The 22,464-nt window shown below is 40.3% G+C and overlaps 1 protein-coding gene across 1 annotated transcript; it reads left to right on the forward strand.

Moving 5' to 3' along the window:
* The first annotated feature begins 4,004 nt into the window (after positions 1-4,004).
* Positions 4,005-5,406, forward strand: sox14 (SRY-box transcription factor 14). The gene has a single exon (XM_029500288.1). The coding sequence runs from the start codon at positions 4,507-4,509 to the stop codon at positions 5,221-5,223; it is 717 nt and encodes a 238-aa protein (XP_029356148.1). The 5' UTR covers positions 4,005-4,506; the 3' UTR covers positions 5,224-5,406.
* Positions 5,407-22,464: the final 17,058 nt, after the last annotated feature.

Raw genomic sequence — 22,464 nt, forward strand, 5'->3', positions numbered from 1 at the left:
ACAATATGCTTATAGTTGTCAGCAAATCCAGCATACATATCCTGTATGCACAATTTCTAAGGGCAACATTGTAAGATACACATTTAAATATATATATGGTGGTTTTCTGTAGACACTGCTAAGCAGAAATTGTCTTGTACCATAGCTGTTAAATGACTCAATTTTTTTTTTTTTTATAACATCTACTTGTAGGTGTATGACAGAGTTGGGTGGTTACACAATTATCGTGTATGAGCGGCTGAATTACTGTGAATATCATATGACATGATGCAGACTTTGAGTATAAATCAGCTGATTCTCTCTATATATATATATATATAGAGAGAGAGAGAGAAAGAGATACATACATCGCATACATCGCTGTGTATGTATCTGTTTGTTTGTGTCAGAGTTTTTCACTATAACTTCCTTAAGAGTTGGTCAAAATTGAAGGTCCTATTGAATTGAATTGAAGGTGTAGTGGTTTTAGTGGTTTATCATAGTTATTTCTTTATCCCAATAAATTCGTTCTTACTTTGCTTAGTGTGTGGTTTTTTGTTTTTTTTTTCTTTCTGTTGTAGTTTTTCTTTAGATGTTTTTTAAATCTGTATTTAGTCCCTGACAGCTGACAGCTACCTAATTATTAATCTGCTCAGTTTATTTAAGAGCTTGGCCTACTTAGCAACAAAAATAAGTAACGCTACAATTTATGATATATTGAAAAGGCATGTGCTAAATTAAACTTTACCCCATACTGGTGTAAGGCAGAGTCAGAGAGGCAGCAATATTTAGTCAACATAAAAATGTCTTTATGATCGTTTATGGTGCTATGATTTCTTCTTTTTTTTTTGTAGATCCAAATGCGGGTTGAGCAGCAGCGTTTTCACCGTGAAAACACTCTTCTGCTGAAGAAAAGTTAGGAAGGTTGGAGATCATGCGAGTTGTCTCAGTTTCCAATATTTTTATTTTTTAACAGAGAACCATCACTAAATGGGATGGAAATACAATAAAAGGCATTGAAATGTCAAGTGTAGCTTTTGGGAGTTTTTGGTGTTGGACGCGAGAGAGCAGTGAAGAAAACCTCTTAGCGCTTCAGCACCATGGACAGTTACGGTAGGGAGTTTAACTCGTTGGCTAACAGGCTCAGTGTGTGTCAGGCCACATGGACGGACATGTGTCCTCTGATAATCCCAGTTTGTCTGCATGTACGTTTGCTTACGGATTTGGGTGATTTTTGTCTGGCCCTGTTTGTGTGTGATTTGAATCTGTTGCCTGTTTCATTCGCTTGTGTAAATTTCCAGTGAGTTCAAATAATGTTTCAGCCACTAAACGCTACGTTTGACCTGCATGGTTAACTTTCACGCCTCCCTCTGAATACACCAAATACAGACTACACATCTTTTTTTTATGTGGTTTATTTGTTTTGTTTTTGCTTATGTTGTGGCAGTCAAATCATCACATTTTCAAACGCCTGAAGTTTGCAGCTGGGGTGAAGTTTTACATGGTGACTCCCATCCAGGTGTAAAACCCTCAGCTGTTCTATTTAGGACACCATCTGTATTTTGACGGTTTTGTCTCGAACAATACACGAAGTCAAATGTACAAACGATGATATTGGAGGAGGTAAAACACTGAGCGGAAACTGCCGATGGAAATAATAATCATCAGCTCCCTCTTTGACAAATCAAAACCTATTGCATTTCTCATTATCCCGCTGAATTGTCGAGGGAACTTTCAGGCGTGCATTTATTAGACAATCAGTTTTTGAATAAGAAACATAGCTGACTTCTCCCCCGTGAGTAGGAGGCTCAGCCCCTAAAATAATTTCCTGCTATCTCATTCATTGATCTCAAAATGAAGCCTAAGCTGCTGTGGGTATATGGCAGCCTAAACGCTACATGTTAAATTGCATATACGCTGCTCTGTGAAAGATAGCGTAACACAATTTAGAACTTCAAAACCAGCAGGAATATACAATGCAAACATGCAATATACTACCTCGTGGCTGCAGTTGAACATCACAGTCTGACGATTGGGAGGATTTGAGGAGCTGTGTCTTTTTGCAGACATCCGATCCACGCTTGCACTGGGAAAGAGAGAGGGGGAAAAGGGAGCGTTGGGGCGTCCTTGGTTGTGGGCTACATTGTTCTCTAGGTTGAGATGAGGAGGTTGGTTTTTTTTTTTTCTACCCCAAAAAGGGAATTTTTAAACAATTATTTCAGGCTTTGTGAAGAAAAAAAAAACATGATGGAAATCTCCGCGTTACAAGCTCCCGATTTGACGCATGCGTGTGTGGGGAGGCAGTGAGCGGAGAGAGAGTGTGAGAAAGAGACGCAGATGTGTTGAAATATGGGAATAACACGGGCAGAAAAATAAACCCCATTTTGTTTACATGGGCCTGCAAAAAAATGAGTCAGGTCTGGAGTTTCTCACTTCTTGTATTGGATAATATCTTAATGTCAACAGTAATGTAGATAAATTATGACTTTTCTTCAGCAGTTTTTAAAGTATATTCCTGTTCTATAATTGCATTTACTGATCATGTTAAAATAGTACGAATGAGCTAAAGACTAAGTCTGTCGGTCAGATGTGGTGGCAGGGGAAAGAACTTCGTCTTTGAGGTTTCATGTGTTATCTTTTTGTGATACACACACACACACACACACAGCGATTAAACGATGATTGGACGTGGTTCAACACATCCGCATGCGTGTACGTGCAGCCACAGAGGCCAAAGACTGCCTTAAATAAAATCTGCTCTGCGGTCTAACTAACCACATCAGACTCTCAGGACTGCATCTCCCATCACAGCGTTTTGATGGCGTGGAAAATAAAATAATAAAAAAAGAAATCAGCTGTCTGCGTTTGGTTTAATAATCACAGCTGAGGGAAACAGTAGCCGGAGGGCTATTAACCGATGGTCCTCAGTGAAATTAGCATTTTAAAACGATCACTCTGTGCCTCCTTAAAACCGCACCGTCAAACCGATGAGAGCTAACGCCACAGTCATCGTCCCACAATGAGTCTGCTCGCAGCGTTTGCAGTTGATGTAATATTTTCTTGTTGTTTGTTATTCTGTCACTGCTTAGATGAGCCCTGCATGGGGTCAAGATCAACTGCAAGTATACGCACGCACGCACACACACGCGCACGGGCTTATACTGTGTGTGTTTGGCAGGCTTTTTTTTGTCCCCCTGCTATAAAGGACATGTCAGTATTTGTAAGTATCTGCGGATTCTCTCTGAGTTAAATGTCTGGAACACGTTAGACTACATCTGTCCGATATGGCCACTGAAGCTAAATGGGACTAAATGGGACTTCTAATCTTCCAAGCTGAACCCTTTCTTTTAGCAGCGGGAAGTCAAGGGTTAAAGTCCTGCTGAAGTGTCCTTGAGCAAGTGTTAGGTCTATCCAAGAAGACAATAATATCAACAATATAAAAACGTTACTCTGGGTAGTATTGTTATTCGAACGCCCTTCTTTTTTTTATTTTGGGCACATAAATATTAAATAAATAAAGTCAATTGTTCCAGATAAACTTTAGTGACTTAAAGCCGGACAGAGGCTGCACGGTGCGGTCACCTCTCTGCACTCAGCTCAGGTTTTAACTGGAGGAAAGGTTGAAGGTGCGTGTTTGTTACCATTCATTACATTAAATGGGATCGAGGAGTGATCCCGCGTGTGACCCCCCCCCCCCAAAAAAAAAAAAAAAACAACGCGCAAACATACACATATACACGTACACACCCACACCCCCTCACCCTACACTAAACACACCAAAGCACACACATACACACGCTTTTTTTCTTACCCGCCCCACGCTCGCGTGCGCGCGCACACACACACACACACACAAGCTACCAGCCGCTCTTTGTTTATGTTATAATGTACATATATTTTTCCTGAAGGTATTATAATAGCCGGTCTCCGTGCTGATTGGGCGCTCAGGTCGGTGAGTGAACGCCCTGCAGATTATGTCAGATTGCGTGCAGAAACCAAACCAGCCCAGCCTTTGAACTTCACCGCTTTTGGCTCGTATTCACGCTCTTCCGCTCATTTCCAAGCCAGGTGCTTGACGACAAACCTCAGAGAGAGAGAGAGAGAGAGGAAGAGGGAGAGAGGGAGTGTGTGACAGAAAAAAATAACACTCAACACTTTTACGACTCCTGCAAACTGACTGCGGAACATTGCTTTCACCTTTGTGGATTTTGTTACGTGTGTGCATCTTGCATGTATTTTTTTCCTGTATTACCACCGCAGGTCTGAAAGAGAGTTGTAACTGGACTTAAACGAACGCGCATCAGTGTTTTAACTCGGGAAAAGTCAACCGGGCGCTGGATTTTTCTTTCTCTTTCTCTTTTTCTTTTCTTTTCTTTTTTTTTTTTACCTTCTGTTTTCCAGACTCAGAAACATCCCAGACGGGGCATGACTGGTATCTGGCATCTAGACAGGTGAATAGTTTCCCTTCCTTCTGATAAGAACTTTTCCTCGTCATTATCATTGGGGATAAAAGTATCCTTTCTCAAGATGTCAAAGCCCGCCGATCATATCAAGAGACCCATGAACGCGTTCATGGTTTGGTCCCGGGGCCAGAGGAGGAAAATGGCACAGGAGAATCCCAAAATGCACAACTCGGAGATCAGCAAAAGACTTGGAGCCGAGTGGAAGCTGCTGTCAGAGTCCGAGAAGAGACCTTACATCGACGAGGCCAAGAGGCTGCGGGCTCAGCACATGAAGGAGCACCCCGACTACAAATACAGACCCAGGCGCAAACCCAAAAACCTGCTGAAGAAGGACAGGTACGTTTTCCCTTTGCCTTACCTCGGGGACACCGATCACTTGAAGGGACTTCCCGTGTCGGCCGCGGACTCTCTTTTGGGCTCCTCGGAGAAAGCCAGAGCTTTTCTGCCGCCGACGTCCGCCCCTTACTCCTTCCTCGACCCGAGTCAGTTCAGCTCCAGCGCCATCCAGAAGATGACAGAGATGCCCCACACGTTGAGCACCAGCACTTTGCCGTACGCGTCCTCATTGGGATACCAGAACGGCGCGTTCGGCACCCTTGGGTGCCCAAGTCAGCACACCCACACCCACCCGTCGCCCACAAACCCGGGCTATGTCGTCCCGTGTAACTGCACAGCGTGGTCAGCGTCAAGTTTACAGCCCCCGGTGGCCTACATACTTTTTCCAGGTATGACCAAGACTGGGATAGACCCATATTCATCCGCACATGCCACTGCCATGTAACCCTCAAGACTCTTTCCCTCTTTTTAAATTCACTTGAATACTGAAATGCATGTAAATATATTATGGACAGCGCGCCACATAAAAAAAAAAAAGACATGAACAATATTAACTGCCTTGGACTTGTTATGGCAAAAAAAGACGAAATGAAAACAAGCAAAAAAAAAAAAAAAAAAAAAAAAAAAACTTTTCCAGAAATCGAACAAGTTCCTGACCTGAGCAGAGAAGCTGGGATTTGGTGTAAAGAACGGTGCCCTGTGAACTGTAAGAAATGTAAATGTTATAACGTTTATGGCAACCAGAAAAGGAGGCCTTTAACTTTATTTATTGTGTACATTTCAATGCTGATAGGCTGATTTGTGTTGATTATTGATAGGTACTCTTTTATTTTGAAAATTTGGCTTGCACAATTAGCATTCTTATTTCCTGTATAGGCCTAAATAGTCTACATTTTGGCACTCGTAATTTTATGATGTTTTGAATAGGGTCGAAATCAGGACCTATAGGCTGGATTATATACGGGTTATATTGTTCATATTTATCAAAAACTGGCACATAAAACTAGACGGTCTATTTAAGATGACAAAAGAAAAACAGAGTCATTTACATCCAAATGTTTCATTTTGCATTTTTACTGTGGTTCAGTGCTAATATAGTCACACGCGTCATTTTGATTTCTTTTTTTTTTTGGTTCTTTTTTTTTATAACTTCTATTTGAATTCAAGGAGTTATATGTGTATTTTCTATCTAAGATGGTAATTTAAAACCTGTCATGTTATGGAAAGGATAATGTATCTAGAAGGTTGATACCTCCTGCTCTTTGTTCACTTGCTGAGCAAAGACATTTCGAATAAAGACAATCTGTCTTCAAAGCTATCAATTCCGTGTATTTGTAGGTTACTGGGTACTAGAGATGATAAAGATAACGTAATAGTGTGCTGACGCTGCTGGGACTTTAAACTGGTAAAACAAAGGCCCAAATTAATCACATTTTAAATTGTGAATAAAAGAAAAAAAATAGAATCAATTGGAAATAATAATTAATTAAAAGGCGAATGTAAGTTTGCAGCACTTTTTAATTAAAAAATAAATAAATCTTTTGACATTTTAAGTGCTAGACCCAACTTGACCACAATCTAATCAATAATTTTGACAGACTGAACGGAAACTAAACAGGAGTAGAACAATAACCCGGGGATCGATCACCCCCCCTCCTCTCTCTCTCCCTCTCTCTCTCTGTGTCTCTCTCCCGTTGAAGCTGTCAAACTCCTCCACTCTGATCATTCTCCCAACCAGCATTAATTGCCTGTGTATTTGGCTGCCGCCTGTTTTGCATCACTTCTAACAGGTTCCAGGCATGTTCGGCGGTGCAGGGCACTGAAGGTGTTTTCATGACACTGGGCTGAACCTGTTGAGATCTCTTTTTGATGTTTGACAGTTCAGGAGAGGCCTCCCCGGAGGGATTCCGCCCGTCCGACTCGTCTGACTGCTTAATCACTTCAAGCAGAAAGCCTTCTGCTTAATTATAGGTTTAACAAATAGAGCAAAGTGAATCAGATGTGATTTATTCTTATTCCCCCACCCCTCCCCCTTTTTTTTTATTTTTGCAGCCCACCAATGGTTTAAACATCCCTGCTTGTGTTTTGATATTTAAGAAAAAAAAAGCTGGTGCTGCAGCCAAATCCCCGCGGAAACACTTTACCATCACACACGCGTGTTAAAACCTGCACCAAACTTGTGAACGATCGGCCTGGCGCTCAGTAGGACAGTGAGGTTTACAACTGAAAGCAGGAGGAATTATACAGCCGCATGCAAATGTATTTATTTATTTCTTTAAACGTGGATTCAGATCAGCCCTCTCTGCTCCACTCTGTAATGGAGAGCAGGATTTGCAGACCGCCGTGTACAAGCAGCATACCACATTAGACGGCTGTGGTATTAATTAAAAAATTCATTCCCACATCCAAATTGTTTACTTATCTGCCAGGAACATATGCTGAGAGAAGTTAAGATTCACGATTCTGCACTATTGCCCAAGGTGCAATTCAATCCTGGGAGGCTAGTGGTGGTAGTGGGGGGAGAGGTGGTGGGGTGTGTGTGTGTGTGGGGGGGGGGGGGGGGGGGGGGGGGGCAGATTTTTATGACAGACTTGGTCCTTATCTGGAGCTGTAAATTAGGGTGATACTTCATTGAACCGAATGTGAAGTTTTACATCAAACCCCTAAAGCATCCTAATTCAACTTTGAAATTAGACAATTATAATTACTTTCAGGAGCACTTGCAGACATTATTATTTCCTTTTTTCCATGTTGAAAAAATATATATGTACACACACACACACACACACACACACGTGTGTCTGTGAAAATACATAGAGTGGGCTGTTGTTTTAAATCGTTTATTTCATATTTTCTAAAAGCTTCTTTAACTCAGGTTGGACAAGATCCTCTCACCACCTGTAATTATCCAACTTAGTCACGGGAATTCGCTGGAGTTACAACGCCCTGAAATAAATAACCCGAACGATGCACGGCACATGAGAGGTATAATGGGAGGGAAATTATGATTTGAAATTGTAAAAAGGGGGGTAGGGGGTTGCTTTTAAATCTCTCTTTAAGTCACCCCCCCCCCTTGACGTTTTTATTGGAGCACAACAGAGAGAATTCAATCTGCCTTATCTCTCCAGGACGCCTTTATAGCGCCAGATCAGAGAAAAGGGATAGGATAATTGTTCTTTATTTTATTTAATTTAACGCGACAGCCAGGCGCTTTCAGGTCATTTATATGCTTCATTTAGTGATAAAAGTCAACGAGTAGGGGAACACAGAGCAGAGCAGCCGCTTTTACTTCTCCTCTACTCAACGCTTAATGCCCCCCCACCCCCCAAAAAAAGAAATAAATAAAAATAGAAAATTAAAACAGATTAAACAAAAAAAAAAATGCAGAGAAAGAGGTGGCAAGACATTTTTAATTAAAAGCCATGGGTCATTTACATTATTGTCTTTTAATATTACCCTAAAATCATCTGCTGTAAATTTGATAAGTGGCTGTTGTGAAAGAGGTTTTGTATTTAGGCGCACTAATTTCCTAAATCAAAAGAAGTAAAAAAAAAAAAAAAAAAGTACCCTGAGGTAGAAGTAGAAAAAAAAACCTCTCTACTGATAATAATGAAGATGATGTCAGTGTCATTGTTTGTTTCTTCCTCTGATGATGAGAGAAAATGGGGACTATTAGATGAAATATCCATCCTCGCTTATCAGAAGTGCATTCTCTTCGCTTCTTTTCTTTTTTTTTTTTCGTTTAGTCAACGCGAGATTTGATACAACACATTGAGAAATTGAGAAAAACTGATCTCATTTCAGTATATTAAATATTGTCTCCGAAAGACCAAAAAAAAAAAATCATCACTGGCTAAATCCCGCTCTATCTAAAATTGAATCTGGGATACAATTTTGACGGGGAGGAAAGTAAAACCGTACAGTTGTGTTGTTTGAAGACGCGGGGGCTTGAATTTGGGAGTCCCTGAATTCTCATTTGAAAGAAATGAAATCGTGAACGAGCTGATAAAGAAAAAGGGAACGGATGAGCTGAGAGAAAAGGAATCATGCCACGGTTGTTTAATGTGCTGTGCCAGACTGAAAAGTGATTTACAGGAAGACTTTATTCCTCCCGAAAGCTACAAAGACGGTGCATGTCCTTTTGTCACTTTTTATTCATTCATTCATTCATTCATTCATTCATTCATTTATTTATTTATTTATTTATTTAGGCTGCCGGGCTCACACACACTCATGCATGTGGGCCCAGATGTGGTCAATTCTCTGGAGTTCATCGGATGCAGATATGGAAAGCATCGGTAGGATGATATTACATGCTTCACTTAGAGCCGCCGTCTGGCTGGCAGCAGGTTGATTTCCCTCGCCGGATAGTGCGAGTCAACTCTGCTCTTCTTTCTCTGACTCTGGACACCGACTCGGTCTCACTCTTCAGTCTTTATTTACCAATAATCGGCTGCTCCTCAGGCCTCAGAGCCCACAGCCTGCCGAGGCATCATGCGCTTTATTCCAGCCACAACTAGAGATTATGTTTGTTGACGCTTTACAAGCACATTAATTCATCTGTTTTACACACGTCACTTATTTTTCCTTTTTCTTTTTTTTTTTTTTTTTTTTTTGCAATCAGTTGAATAAAATGTCAGCAACTAAGTATTTATTTATTCATCTTATTAATATTTATACATCATTTATTTATAATTTAATAGTTTCCATTTCCAGGTGGAGTTGGAACTCCAGACCATGAAGAGATAAAGATGTGTCTGACACTTTAACTTCAGCTGTGCCCATTTTTCCAACCATATTCTTGGAAAACCTTCACCAACCTTTCCCACCTTTTCTGAGCCTACAGTTTAATGTCATCTTGCTCTAAAGTTTGTGGTTAAATTAGGTGCCTTGCGGGACGTCCCCACCCCAACAACGCTTAGCAGGAGAGTCAAACTTTTTAATCTTATGGCCTTTTAAGATTACACGAACCAATGTGCATGTGACCCCCTCCCCCCAACCCTCACACTTTGCACATGGCAACAAATTATGTCCAGTTACTTTACCTTCTCAGACTATTTAATATGAAAGCTTTGTGGGACCAGACAGATGTAAAAATGATCTGAGATTAAAATCAGACAAAAATGTAATCATATCATGCAGTAGGTAAATGTGTCTCCTTCCTTATCTTGTTGCCCATCTGGGGATACCTTTGATTTATGTTATCCTGATTCCAACACTGTGAATCACAGATCCAACCTAACCACCAGGTCTCACACTGTCATATTTCTATATAACCCAGTTGCTTCATTATGCTTTTCTTAAAAAATAAATAAATAAATAAAAAATGTATTTCAGCCCCAAAAGCTGCTGATTCAGAGTTTCTAAGTTTATGTGATCACACTCAGAGGCCACTTACCACCCTGCTTGATTTCCTAATGCATATTTATTTCCAAGTGTGTGCTGCCTGCTCAGACACCTTCCATACATAAAATAAGTGTCGTATGTGCGGGTGTGTGAGATGTCGCGCGCATGTGTTTGTTCAAACATATGTATGCTCTTTTCACAGTTTTTGTTGGCCATGCACCAATGAATTTTCATGTAGCATAAACTTTACAATTATCAAGCATGAGGATGAATGAAAGGGTTTTTTTTTTCTCATTAAAACTGTACATTTCGTCAGTCAAATTCTTTATTTATTTTTACACAATTAAGACTGTTGTCAGGAATTTAAAAATGCAGTGTATGGCAAAATGCTCAGTATGAGGAGTCATAAAAATGTACCTGTATTGTCTGAGTCAAAGTCATGCAGTCCTTACTCTGCTTCCTCTTGTAGTATTTATTACGTGATGCACATGCCATTGCCGTTTCCTAGTTGATGTGTACATATTCAGTAAAACTTTATCCATATTAGCGCGTATGAAATTTCCAGATTTCCAAAGGTGATACAAGACTTCACGTGTCCACTGACCTTTTTATCCAGTTTCTGAAATAAAGCTGATTTGCTCATGAAATTCTTTGCATGGATTTGCTTTACATTTAAAAAGTTACAAGACACATTTTAGATATTTTCTAAATGTTTGTGATGATCACCTGATCAATGTGATATTGCTTGACTTCGTTCAGCTTCGCCTGATCCAGTAAACTATGGCTCTGTAATCACCCTGATGCTTATGCAGTCTGCACAGCATGAGCTCATCTCTTTCTTTAATCATTGGTTGCTTCTTTAACTATACAATCTCTTCAAGAAATCTTAGAAAAACAAACTAAATGGTTAATCTACCCAAGGTCAGTTCCTGCAGAAATAAGATCGAACATGATGGTAAAAGGATGAAAATAATCAGATTTAGTCGAACACAAACTTGAGTGAATGTCTCCTTCTTCAGCAGTAACAATTGGTTACACAGGAAAAGCTACCTTAAATACGTTGTAATGCTGCCGGTTGATAGTAGACCCATTGGGCAAGGCTGGAAATATCATTGGCAACACTGAGGTCGTGACCTCAGCAATGTTTTTTTTTTTTTTTCCTTCCTTTTGAAAGAGTTAATGATATTAAATGATTATTTCATGACTGTGCTCATAACACTCAGGTCTCTTTTTAGACAGAATGCCATAAAGTACTTGGAGAAAATATGAAGGAAATGAGAATTTGTTTGCTGCATACATATATCAAAACCCTGCACGCATAACTGAACAATAAGAGTATTAAATAAGATACAAAATATTTTGAAAACTCTTAAAATATTAAAATCAGTTTGGTTGGTGATAAGTTGTTTTGACTTATCATTTGTGTGGATTTGGGAATTCGGCCCATTGACCTTCGTATCTTTGAAAATCCCGTTTACAGCCCTGACATAAAATACGTGTATGGCAAAATGACCCTTCAAGAATATTTGAGTTGATTTACTATGAGGGAGGCAAATGGAGGAAACAGGCCTCAAGATATCAAGTTGTCAGACAGGCAGTGAATAAGTGGGAATACAGAAGCATGCACACACACCATATGAGCCACACATAGGACTACCTGGCTGATTTAGAGCCTTCAGCAACTCAGGTTGAGGGCAGCACTGGCAGTCCAAGCCAATGGATTCCCTTGGTAAAGAGGATGCTAATCGTAGCTTCTTGTGCCTGAGCATGTCTTCCTGGGCCAAATGAGATTAGAGGGAGTGGGATATGGCGAAGCGACGTGCGTGGGGTTCTGGAGGTGAAAGGTAAAGGCACTTATCAGGAGGGTTCCCCTCGGGGTCCTCAACGGCTGACTCAATCAAAACCCTGCACGCACTTCTCACTGGATTAGACTAATCAGGAAGGAGCAGGGGATGTATAGACCACTTATCTGAAGAAAAAAAAAAAAACACTGGGCTCTCTTTCCCTTTGAAGAGACCCTACAGAAATGTTTGTTAATTTTATTTATTACAGGATGCTTGTCGATGTGGCAATCTTCCATGGAATCATTAAAAAGGGCTCTTCCACTCACTGAAGGCACGCACTGTTTACATGCTACAAAGACAGAGGAGTCTTTGATGTTCCAAATTTCCCCCCTTCACTCATTGTCATTATTATTTATATATTTACTTAGATTTTTTTCTTAATTTATTTTCTCCATTTGTGTTTCTCTTGCCACAACAGATCATACTGATGGAAGGTAGTCAACATAACAAAGGCCCTGAAAGGTATATGAATATTTATTACCAGGCCGACTTCTGAGCCAGACAGGCCGTTAGCAGTGAAAGGAATAGTGAGAAGATAACAGCAATTTTCACACTTATGATTACCTTCAAATTAATCTCTGTTTCTTGAAGGGATGTGGGATAGTTGACTAGTCTATCTTTAATTTCTCAATTAAAAAAGTTATTTAATCCAAGTTTCAGCTACTTGTTTGACAAAATAATCCAAAAACAATTGTACGTTTTGATGTGTGCAAATGTAGAAAAGGAGTAAAATATTGTAGAAATTTAGCAATATCCAAAATGTTTGTTTGAGTGCGAGCTGAGCTTTCAATGAATCTGGAGAGACTGAACACACAGCTTCTCTCTAGAATTCAAACATCTCTATTTTCTTTTGGCTAATGTTACTGTAGAAAACACAGATCACGACCATATCAGTTTGCTGTTACTACGACTAGCGTTACCATGTAGCTCGTTGCCATTGCTCTTTGTGGCCACAGTGACGACTGCTCAGCAAGAGCTTTGCTTTAAAGTCAAGCAGTTTATGCTAAGAAAAAAATGCGTGGAAAGACATTTATGCTGTACTCATCACTTACTGCTCTTGGCATTAACAGCTCTGGGAGTCTATAATTGCTGACCCCAAATTTTACAGCGATGTGTAAAATGAAAGCTGAAAACATTTTCCGTCACAATATCTGATCTGTCAATTCACACCATTGTATGAGCTCTCTAAGGCTATTCAATGGTCCAGCTTGGTTTAGTGCAGGAAAAGGCTGCAGGGACTGGAAGCAAGAGACGGAATCTGTTTATGAACATTTGAACCTGCGATCTTTAACTTCAGAAGGATCCATTGTGTCATAAAGATGTAAATATATTTTAATCAGATCATTCGGAGGACACCTTGTGTGTGAGAACGATGCTACACGGATCTTTTGGTTTGCTGTATTGATTTACCTTTGCTCAAAAAACAAGAGAAAGAATGAGAAGTGCCGCTATTACTGTATGTTCAGTCTAAAGCATCACAAAAATGATGGGCTTGGTACAACATTGTTATCACCACAAAGCAGCACACTGTTGATTATGCCAACTAATTATACCAGCAAATACTTGAGGAAGCACAGAGCAGCAGATGAATTAGATATAAGCCTTGTAGAAAGGCTTGATTTGCTCCATTGTTGAATAATGTAAGGCATCAGGTGCCTCCCAGTACCTGACATGATAGTGAGTTTCATACAAGATAGTGGGTTAGTTTCACATCGTTTCAACTGTTACATAGTTTGACAACCAAATCACCACATCACAACCTAAAAAGCTTAGAACGGGACATGTGACGATTTCCTGGACTCTGTCCTGCATTTGTCAGTGAAATACAGTGAAACACAAACAGATAATCGTTTCGTCTTGCTCAAATTCTCATGTCTAATTTAGTCCAGCCCGGAAAGAAGGTCAATTCGAGTCAGTTTTTATTTGTATGATACCAAATCATGACAAAGGTAATTGCAACTTTTCAAATATTTTTCAATATTCAATATTTTGATATTGTTTACAGAGAGCCAATAATTCCTACCAAGAGTGAGCATCCTTTTAAGAGGCAGATCCAGACTGAGCTGAGAGAGAGCGAGAGCGCGGGGAAAAAATGCTCTCTGCTTCTCATGAGGGGAAAAAAACACCTCATTTCCAAACTAGGAGAGTGATTTTATTGTTGAAAATGTTAGGATGAGTTAACATTTCCCCCTTTCAGGCATGCATCAAGTAGATGAACACGTGCGGCAGAAATCAGGGTAAGTATGAGTATTTCAGAATGATGTGATGAGACACCAACACCTGTAAGGTGCTCAGTGTAGAAACAAACCTGGAGGATGACGAAACTGAACAGGTGATCGAATAAAACCGGCGAGGGAGTGAATGCATCTAGTAGTGATACAAAGATTGGAAACACATGACTGCCCTGAAGATATATTCTGAATCGTATCGAACCATTTCTCCTACCTCCTCTTATTCCTGAGTAGACATCGGTTTTGAGGAAAGAGGTAAAAAGAACAGAGTGTAGAGCTCCACGTGTGAAAGGAGCACAGCAACAACATGATGGTAACCAAGTAAGGAGACCAACTCCATCATGGAGGTGACTGAAGGTGTGTGCGCTGCAGTATTTTCTCCATGATTACTTGTGGACGTGACGGATAAATTTCTTCCAAGCACCTAGCATACCAAAATGTGCAGTGAAACAAAGAGTGGCGCATTAAAGAAAAAAATAATCATATGTCTGTTGGACCACACACTTCAAATGCAACGGCCAAAAGGAAACTGATTGAGGTTTTTTGGGCCTCACAGTCTGCATTAATCAGCCTGTACCGAGATCAGACACTGAGCCACTGTTTCACAAACAGGTTTGACAAGCTAAAACTTTTGTTTTATAGTCAGAAACTGCCCACCACCGAGCACAAAGGAACACACAACATGTGTAACATTGGACAGTGTGGGTGGGGATGGTACAGTCTGGCATCACTGCCAAAAGCTTCTGGCTAATGTCGTTGTCTGCACACGGGCTCAGTCACAAAGGCAAGTGGCTCAGTGGAGAAGGTAAGACCTTCATGCTGTACACGATGATTTGGCAGATTAGCACGCTAGTCAGCTGGCTCCCACCAAAGCACGTCAATACTGCCGTGGCAGCCAAAGCTCCCCAAGTCAGCATTTTAGTTCAGTCACTAACGCCACAATAAGTTCAGCTTCTGAAGAGGTGTGTTTGTAACATCTGCTCATGTGTCCTACCTGTGACGGTGTTAAACTGAACAGACAAGAGAACATCACTTCACGACACCCTGTCAACATCAGCTAAGCATTTGATAAATGCTTCACAGTCCGGTGTGGTGAGTTTAAAGTTCAGCGTCTGCCGTCAATTAGATCATCTCCTGGGGAGACATGTCTGTGATTGAAATCTGTTTATACACCTGCTCGCACAGTCGTTTTTGACTAATACATCAATTGATAATTGAGAATTCATGTATTAAATGCCCATATGTAATTTTTTTATTTATTTACTCATTTATGTAATTCTATTTTTGTGTACATGTCCCACTGTTTTCCACATTCTTCCACACTTATGTCAAATTTAATGACCGGCATGGCCTGACGTACAGTACCAGAACTATTATACTACCCTGCTAGTGTAGAGCTGAACTTGTGGTAACTTGAGCTTCAACTTGGTCGGCAACCACAAGAATGTACTGAATGAAAGACTCATTCGGGATGCAGTTCGCGTAAAGCTCAGCCTCTAATGTCCAGGCCATATCATCTGAATTCACAGCCAGATCAGACTCAGCGTTTTAGGTTTATTGGTGCTGCTCTGATATCCCCATCGAAAAATTTTGATGATTGAAAATATAAAGCAGAAGACATTTACTCTTTTAGGTTCTTGCTTTGCTCTTATATAATTTTAATATAGAGTAGGGATGTGTTTAGACAACCCATCCCAAAATGTTGCTGACTTTTGAAGAGGTTGCAGTGGCCACAGCACAACACCATTGTGGGATATTATGCGGGCCTCTTTTGTCTCTCTGGAAAATGTCAGGGCGTAATTGATATTTCTCACTGGGCCCTTTATCTTTGTGCCATGTTTCAGGTTCTGTGATCTGGGTTCACACTGACCTTTAACAGTGCACTCTTTTCTCTCGCTTCTTTTGGGCCCCACTAAAAATAGCTCAACAGGATTTCAATGGGGTGTCTTTCATTTGAGACAATCTTCTCTTCCTTCTCCTGCCTGCAGCCTCTTTGACAGTGGCTATTTATTTTTGAGACCCAACTTTTCAGCATGTTGTTTGATCTGAGATTTACTCCGGGTGCTTTGTCCACTGAGGTCTGAAGAAATCATCCTGTGCCTCAGCAGTGACAGAGGAGGTGTGCTGCTGCTGCTGCTGCTGCTGCCGCCGTGGCTCTTGCTATCCTCGGATGTGAACCCACGAAGGTAAATGCGCTTGTATTTATATTATTATATAATCACACAACACAAAGCTGAATTTGGAATAAATACATGTTGTTGTGTGTTTTTCAATAATTCATGATTAATTAATTAAAAGTCCTCAGTAGAAATTAAATTTCAAAAGTGAAGGTGTGAGACATGAGAACAACAATTTCGCTCAGGTACAACCCAGAAAAGCCAGAATGCTATAAATTAGTTCTTTGTCTCCTGTTCGTGCGCTTTGTTGTTTGTGCTAATGAAATGGTTTGGTGCAATTTGACACTACCCCACTGTATTATCCTTCAGATTTCCTTTTAATTTGTTTTTTCTCTGCTTTTCTAACCGCCTGACTGAGGAATAGAAGCCAAACTCTCTTGCTCCATGTGCTGAACACTTCAATTGTTCAGCAAGTTAATAGAGTTACACAGAAAACCACTGGCCTTCATGAGCCTACTAATACCACACTTGGCGTCATTGCTGCATTTCTCAAGTTTGGCAAAGAATCAAATAAACAACGCAATTATATCCTTCCACCACAACTCAAACATAATTTCATTTACTTCTCACGGCTGGCGAAGATGATAACGTGTGTCCACTTAACTGTACGTTAACTTCAATTATTATTAGCTTTACTATATTAAATAATGGTGACTCCCTAAAATGTAGCCAAATGGAAGCACACTTCAGCCACATATATCAACTTGGTTTGAATCTCAAGCAGTTTTGATGCAAACGACCATGCTGTACCTAATGCATGCCATATATTCTGTTTAATATTCATCTGCTGACTTTGGCGCTTTGCACGCCACGCGGTCAATCAATTCTCAAACAGAGAAACATGAAGCTGTGAAGTTTAATCTCAGAGATTCACCAAACATTGTTTCTGAAAGGTTAGGGATTGATTTTATATTAGCGTTGCATAGTTTTGACGGTTCAGGTCGAGGTGAAACAGTTTACAGAAGTAGCATGTCACATCATTATGAAGACAGATGCCCTTACAATAGAGAACCAGGTTTTCAGCAGCCATTTCCAGCAATTGAACTGCAGCAGCTCCTTTGTATACAGAACTAGAGTTGTGGCCGTGGCTCTCAAAAATTTCATAAGACAGTACATCATGGTGAAAAGAAGGTTATACCTGTATTTAATATGTATCTACTGCAGCAAAATAAGGCCTGAGGATCGACATTGTGTTCTGACTGCCCATTGTGGGACATGCTCGAACGGTGTAACACACTGCAGCTTCTTTCATGTCTTCAGTTATTGCAAATATTTTTTCCCAAGTTGTACAACAGTAGCCTTGCAACAAGTAGTTTCGTCAGTAGTGTTTCTTTTTTCATTAGTGTGAATGGTATGATTTTATTTCATGAATGAAAAAAGTTTCAATAAAGAAAGTTTCAAATAGAGAAGCTCTTCCACTGATCAATAGTGCCCGTACAAGCCTCATTTTTCTGAGCTCAAACAAAGCAGCTCTTTTTAATCTTTTGAAATAAAACTAAAGATTAGTCCATCACTGACATTGCCATACATGTGTAGAAGTGTAACGTTAGAAGCACTTTCCCATGATGCTGACATCATGTACCAATTCTGTCTATAGGAGGTACAAACAAGAGTATGACGTGACACACTCACCCTCGATTTAACTATATCTGTGGCAGCCCGACCTCAAACTTACCTTAATTCTAACCTGAAAAACAAAACAACGGAAAGGATTCACACTGAGTGATCAGCACAATGAGCTCTCACCTTCCATACTGGTTCATAGGAGGCTGCACAACCGCTGAATGACCAAAAAAAAAAAAAAAAAAAACAGAAAATTTAAGGCAGCATTGTCGCCAAAATTGTGCAATTTTAAATTTAGGCTTTTATTCAATCATTTTTAACTTGAGTTTATGAGCTGCATTGTTTTACGTAGTTCTGAATGGATTGCATGCAGCGATGAATCACTGTGCGGGCAGGTGGAACAGCAACGATGAGCCTGCATGCACTTCATGTTTCTGACAGACATTTCAATGACTGAATTCACATCAGTTATGTGATCTGAAGTATTTATGTTTTCTCTTTCACCTTTCTGTTTGTCCCATTTCTGGGGATGTGATATCTCAGTAACACGGTAAACCAGTTCAATCAGATTTAGCATTAACTGTCATTTGGACTCAAAGATGGTGCGAATAGATTTTTAGGGTCAAAGGTCAGAGATCAATGTCAACTTGGTCACAAAACATGCTTTTGCATAAAGGACACAATTATGAAGAAACTACATTTACTATCCAAAAGGTAAAAGATTATTTCCACTGTGACATTGTAATGTTCTGCAAAAGCGCCCGAGGCAGTGAGATACAACAATGAGGGGCAACCATGTCTTTTCTCAACTTAAAAAAAAAAAAAAAAAAAGAAAATCAATATATCTATCTGCAGATGAATATCATGTCAAATGATCAACCAAGGTCATTTTGTCAAGTGGATCAGTACTCAGTGACACAGCAAGTCATCTGCTGACCTCCCACCCACTTTCATATATAGAACATGCCACATTGTGGAATGAAAATTGAATGATTTTCATGTGCTTTAAAAATGTGTCTCATTTAGTCATCACTCACATCACTGTTAAAATATTCAGTGATCTTCCTAGTTTTCTGCTTGCAAGTCGCAGTCAGACATTGTGAATATATTTCTTGTCGTTAACATGCAGAAGTTCAAGGCCGGAATATTCTGTGTTGCGAGTATTATTATTTATTTGAATATTGATTTTCCTGCAGCAAATATAAATATCGGAATGAAATTTGATTCAGTGAGGAACAGATCACAGATTCTTGTTCTGAGGCATGCACAACTGTTGTCATTTCCACAAGGAGTCATTGTGTAGTTGAATTTGTAATCCCTTTTGAAATGCAAAAATATGCTTTATATATGATATGGTTGAATGCATCCAATTATGGCCTTTAATTTTTAAATGATTTGCCATTGAAACATATTCCAGGCAAGTGTTCCTCACTGAAATGCTTGCACTCACACTGACTGTGAAGGGGAGAACTACAACAACCAAAATGGGCTTTCATAACTTAAGTGAAAATCATCCAACCTCACACAAGTGTTGGGCTGATGGCCTTGCAGTAGTGTGTCATTAGCATTCATTATAGTCCTATAAGCCAGAGTAATTACAGGCCCAAGTGCAGGGAGGAATAGCAGTTTACACTGCTAGTAATTTGATTTGCATCTACGCTAATAACTTCTTTTGTGTGTGTTTATGTGCCGTGTCAGAACACAAGTGCCATTTGGCTGCAGGCTGTATGAGGCAAAAAAGCCTTTTAAATTCTAAGATTGAGTTGCCTTTGCTTTCAGCACTCGAAGCTCTCAATCTGCTAAAGCGTTCAGATTAGCGTGATCACAGAACAAGTGATACTGCATTTTCTGAAAGTCGTTTTGAAGGGTTTTGAAGGAAATGTGGGGCAGTAAAGGAATAGGGAATCCGACGTGCAGCTGAAAGTTTCTCAGAGCAGTTTTTCTATGCAACCTGCGAAACTGCCTTTTTGTGTCACTGAAAATCATCAGTCGAACAATTTACATGGAATTTGTTTGCGTTGACTAGATTATCTGGTTATCTCCACATGAAAGCATTTCCTGCATGACGAGTGTGGAATCATATCTAATACCGTTATGAAGCTGTTGGACATTAAAAGCAAACGTCCATGTCACCACGAGCTGCAGTGCTTGTATCCTGTTCTGCGAGTGCACCAGCAGGGCCCTGAGGGGACTAATACCTGTGCTGTCTGGGCAGTGTCTTGAAAAGAGCCAGGCTCCCTCTTCTGATGACTGACTGAGAATAGAAACGCATTCCCCAAAGCTGATGAGGTCAGGGGGTTAAGACTATGCTTTTGTTGTGAGACAATGACATCCTATTTACCTGGTGGGGTCCTGCTTTCTTCTCCATGCAACTGTGACCTCAGTGTGAAACTAGACCTTTGTCTCCTTGACAAATAGAGGCTCAACGTTCAGATTTGCTTGGTTGCACCTGAGTGGCCCCTAGCTGCCGGCCCTGCGGGCTCCTTATGTGTACACAATGTTAGCTTCTGCCGAAGATATTTCAACAGCAGCTTTGCTTTAAAAATGTAGTTTTTTGATCAAGTTAATAAATTTATGTCTACATTTTTTCTGATGTTAAAGCTTCTTTATTTATTTTTTTAAGTTTGGAATGGATCAGTTAGAGGATGTCTAATTTCTCTTAGCTTAGTGTGTACTGATGCTTTTTAGAGTCCTTTAACCTGTCGTATTGGTTTTACACTGTGCAACTTTAATGTTTTACTTCACTCTCATCAAGAAGAAGCTCTAAGAAGCGAACTTTAGAGACTAGCCAATGAACACGACTGAGCTTTTAGTGAGTAGACGCCAGTATTTTCAGAGATTTCAAGCCTTTCTTTGCACCTGCTTGTTTTTTACACTTATGTACATGAAACATAGTTTAATAATTTCAAGACACATTATTTTCAAAACAAAAACAGCATATATTTCACAAAGCATTTTGTTTCTCAAGCTCCTGATTGAAAGTCTGATACATACTTCACTTGAATCTGTTTGTTTACCAGCTTTTTTTTTTTTTTTTTTTTTAAAGAGGTACCTATGAATGACAGCGTAGATGCCAGAAAACCAGTGTCATAGCATGTTAAAAGGTATGATAGCATGATCATCAGTTCAGCCAGCTACTTTGGTTTAATGCTCTGCTCATGTGCTTTGTCAAGCAAAGCAGAAAGACAGCTCACTGTTCAGGTAACACTGTTTCCTTCTTTTCTTTGAAGGCTCTGCCAGCTTTTTAAATCTGATAAAACAGATTGCTGTTTTCCTGGTGTTTTTTGGTCTTTTGACTCATATTTTGATTGTATGTCTTAACATAATTTGATTAGCGAGTTCAAACCAATGCCTGATCTGGTTTCTACCCCTGGATGGTCATCTGAGGACGCCATTTATGAAAGCCACCTGATAGCTACCCCCCAGAGCCCTTCCTCTTGCGTTTACCCACTCTCCTAATCCGCTGCTAATGGTTAGCAATGGAGGCCCAGAGGCCGTTGGTGTGTGGAAATCCCTGCTGGAGTGGGAGTGTCGCGCTTGAGGAAGTGCTCAGCGAAGCGCGCCAGAGACAGCGGCGGGACTCTCATGCCATGTGCACCAAAACGCTCAAGGTGACCCGGCAACACAGATTTACCAACCACACACTCACATATGTACACAGACTCACACGTTGATTGTGATCACAGGAGAAGTTGTGCCGTAAAGCAGGATATCTTCCTTTCCTGAAAATGCTCCAAATATGTCACATTGTCAAGAATGAATTTCATTTGTTGTGTCACTGTCACTTGGTGTTGTAGGAGGATATCTGAGAATAAAACTTTAAGGGAGAGTGTGCCTCAGAAACTGAGCGCAGGTGCTAAAAGGAACAAAAGATCTGAAAGAAACCTTCTGCAAACGGCTTGAAGCATTTAGGGCGATTGTAGAGAAGTGGTGGCAGAGATGTGATGTAGCACGATAGCACATAAACTGCTAATTAAATGTTTCAGGGTTGCAGCCGTGTAATTTCCTTCATCAGCTGATAAGGGACTTAAAGGTTTGTTCTCACCATCTTCCTCGCAGTGCTTTGGCCTCAGCTTTGTTAGCCTTTGATTGATGACTTTGTCATTATTTCGCAGGTCTAACTTTTCATACAGAATTACACTCAACACTGTGTGTTTGAGGACTAACGTTGCTCCACCTCATTGTTTTGCCCTTGGGGCCCAAGGTCAGGTTTAGTTGCGTTTGTTAGCGTCTGGACGAGTGTTGGAGGTCTGAACTTTAACCCTATTTATGTCTGAGTGGGATGCTGTTGTCAGTGCTGAACAATGGCAGGGTGACAGGACAGACTGATACGGTGTGGTTGAAGGTGTTGCCACAGGCCTTTTGGTGTAACCTTTGGCCAGAAACCATATCCAGTCGTTTAAGTCCACCCTGCTTTCCGATTTGATTTCATTTTTCGCAAAGCTATTGTTTAAACGTGCATTATTTCCCCACTTAATAAACTCTGCTCCCATTCACTGCCACATAAAGAAATATTGGCCATATG

The sequence above is a fragment of the Echeneis naucrates genome, chromosome 4 (genome assembly GCF_900963305.1).
Source record: "Echeneis naucrates chromosome 4, fEcheNa1.1, whole genome shotgun sequence".
NCBI classification, from domain to species: Eukaryota; Metazoa; Chordata; class Actinopteri; order Carangiformes; family Echeneidae; genus Echeneis; species Echeneis naucrates.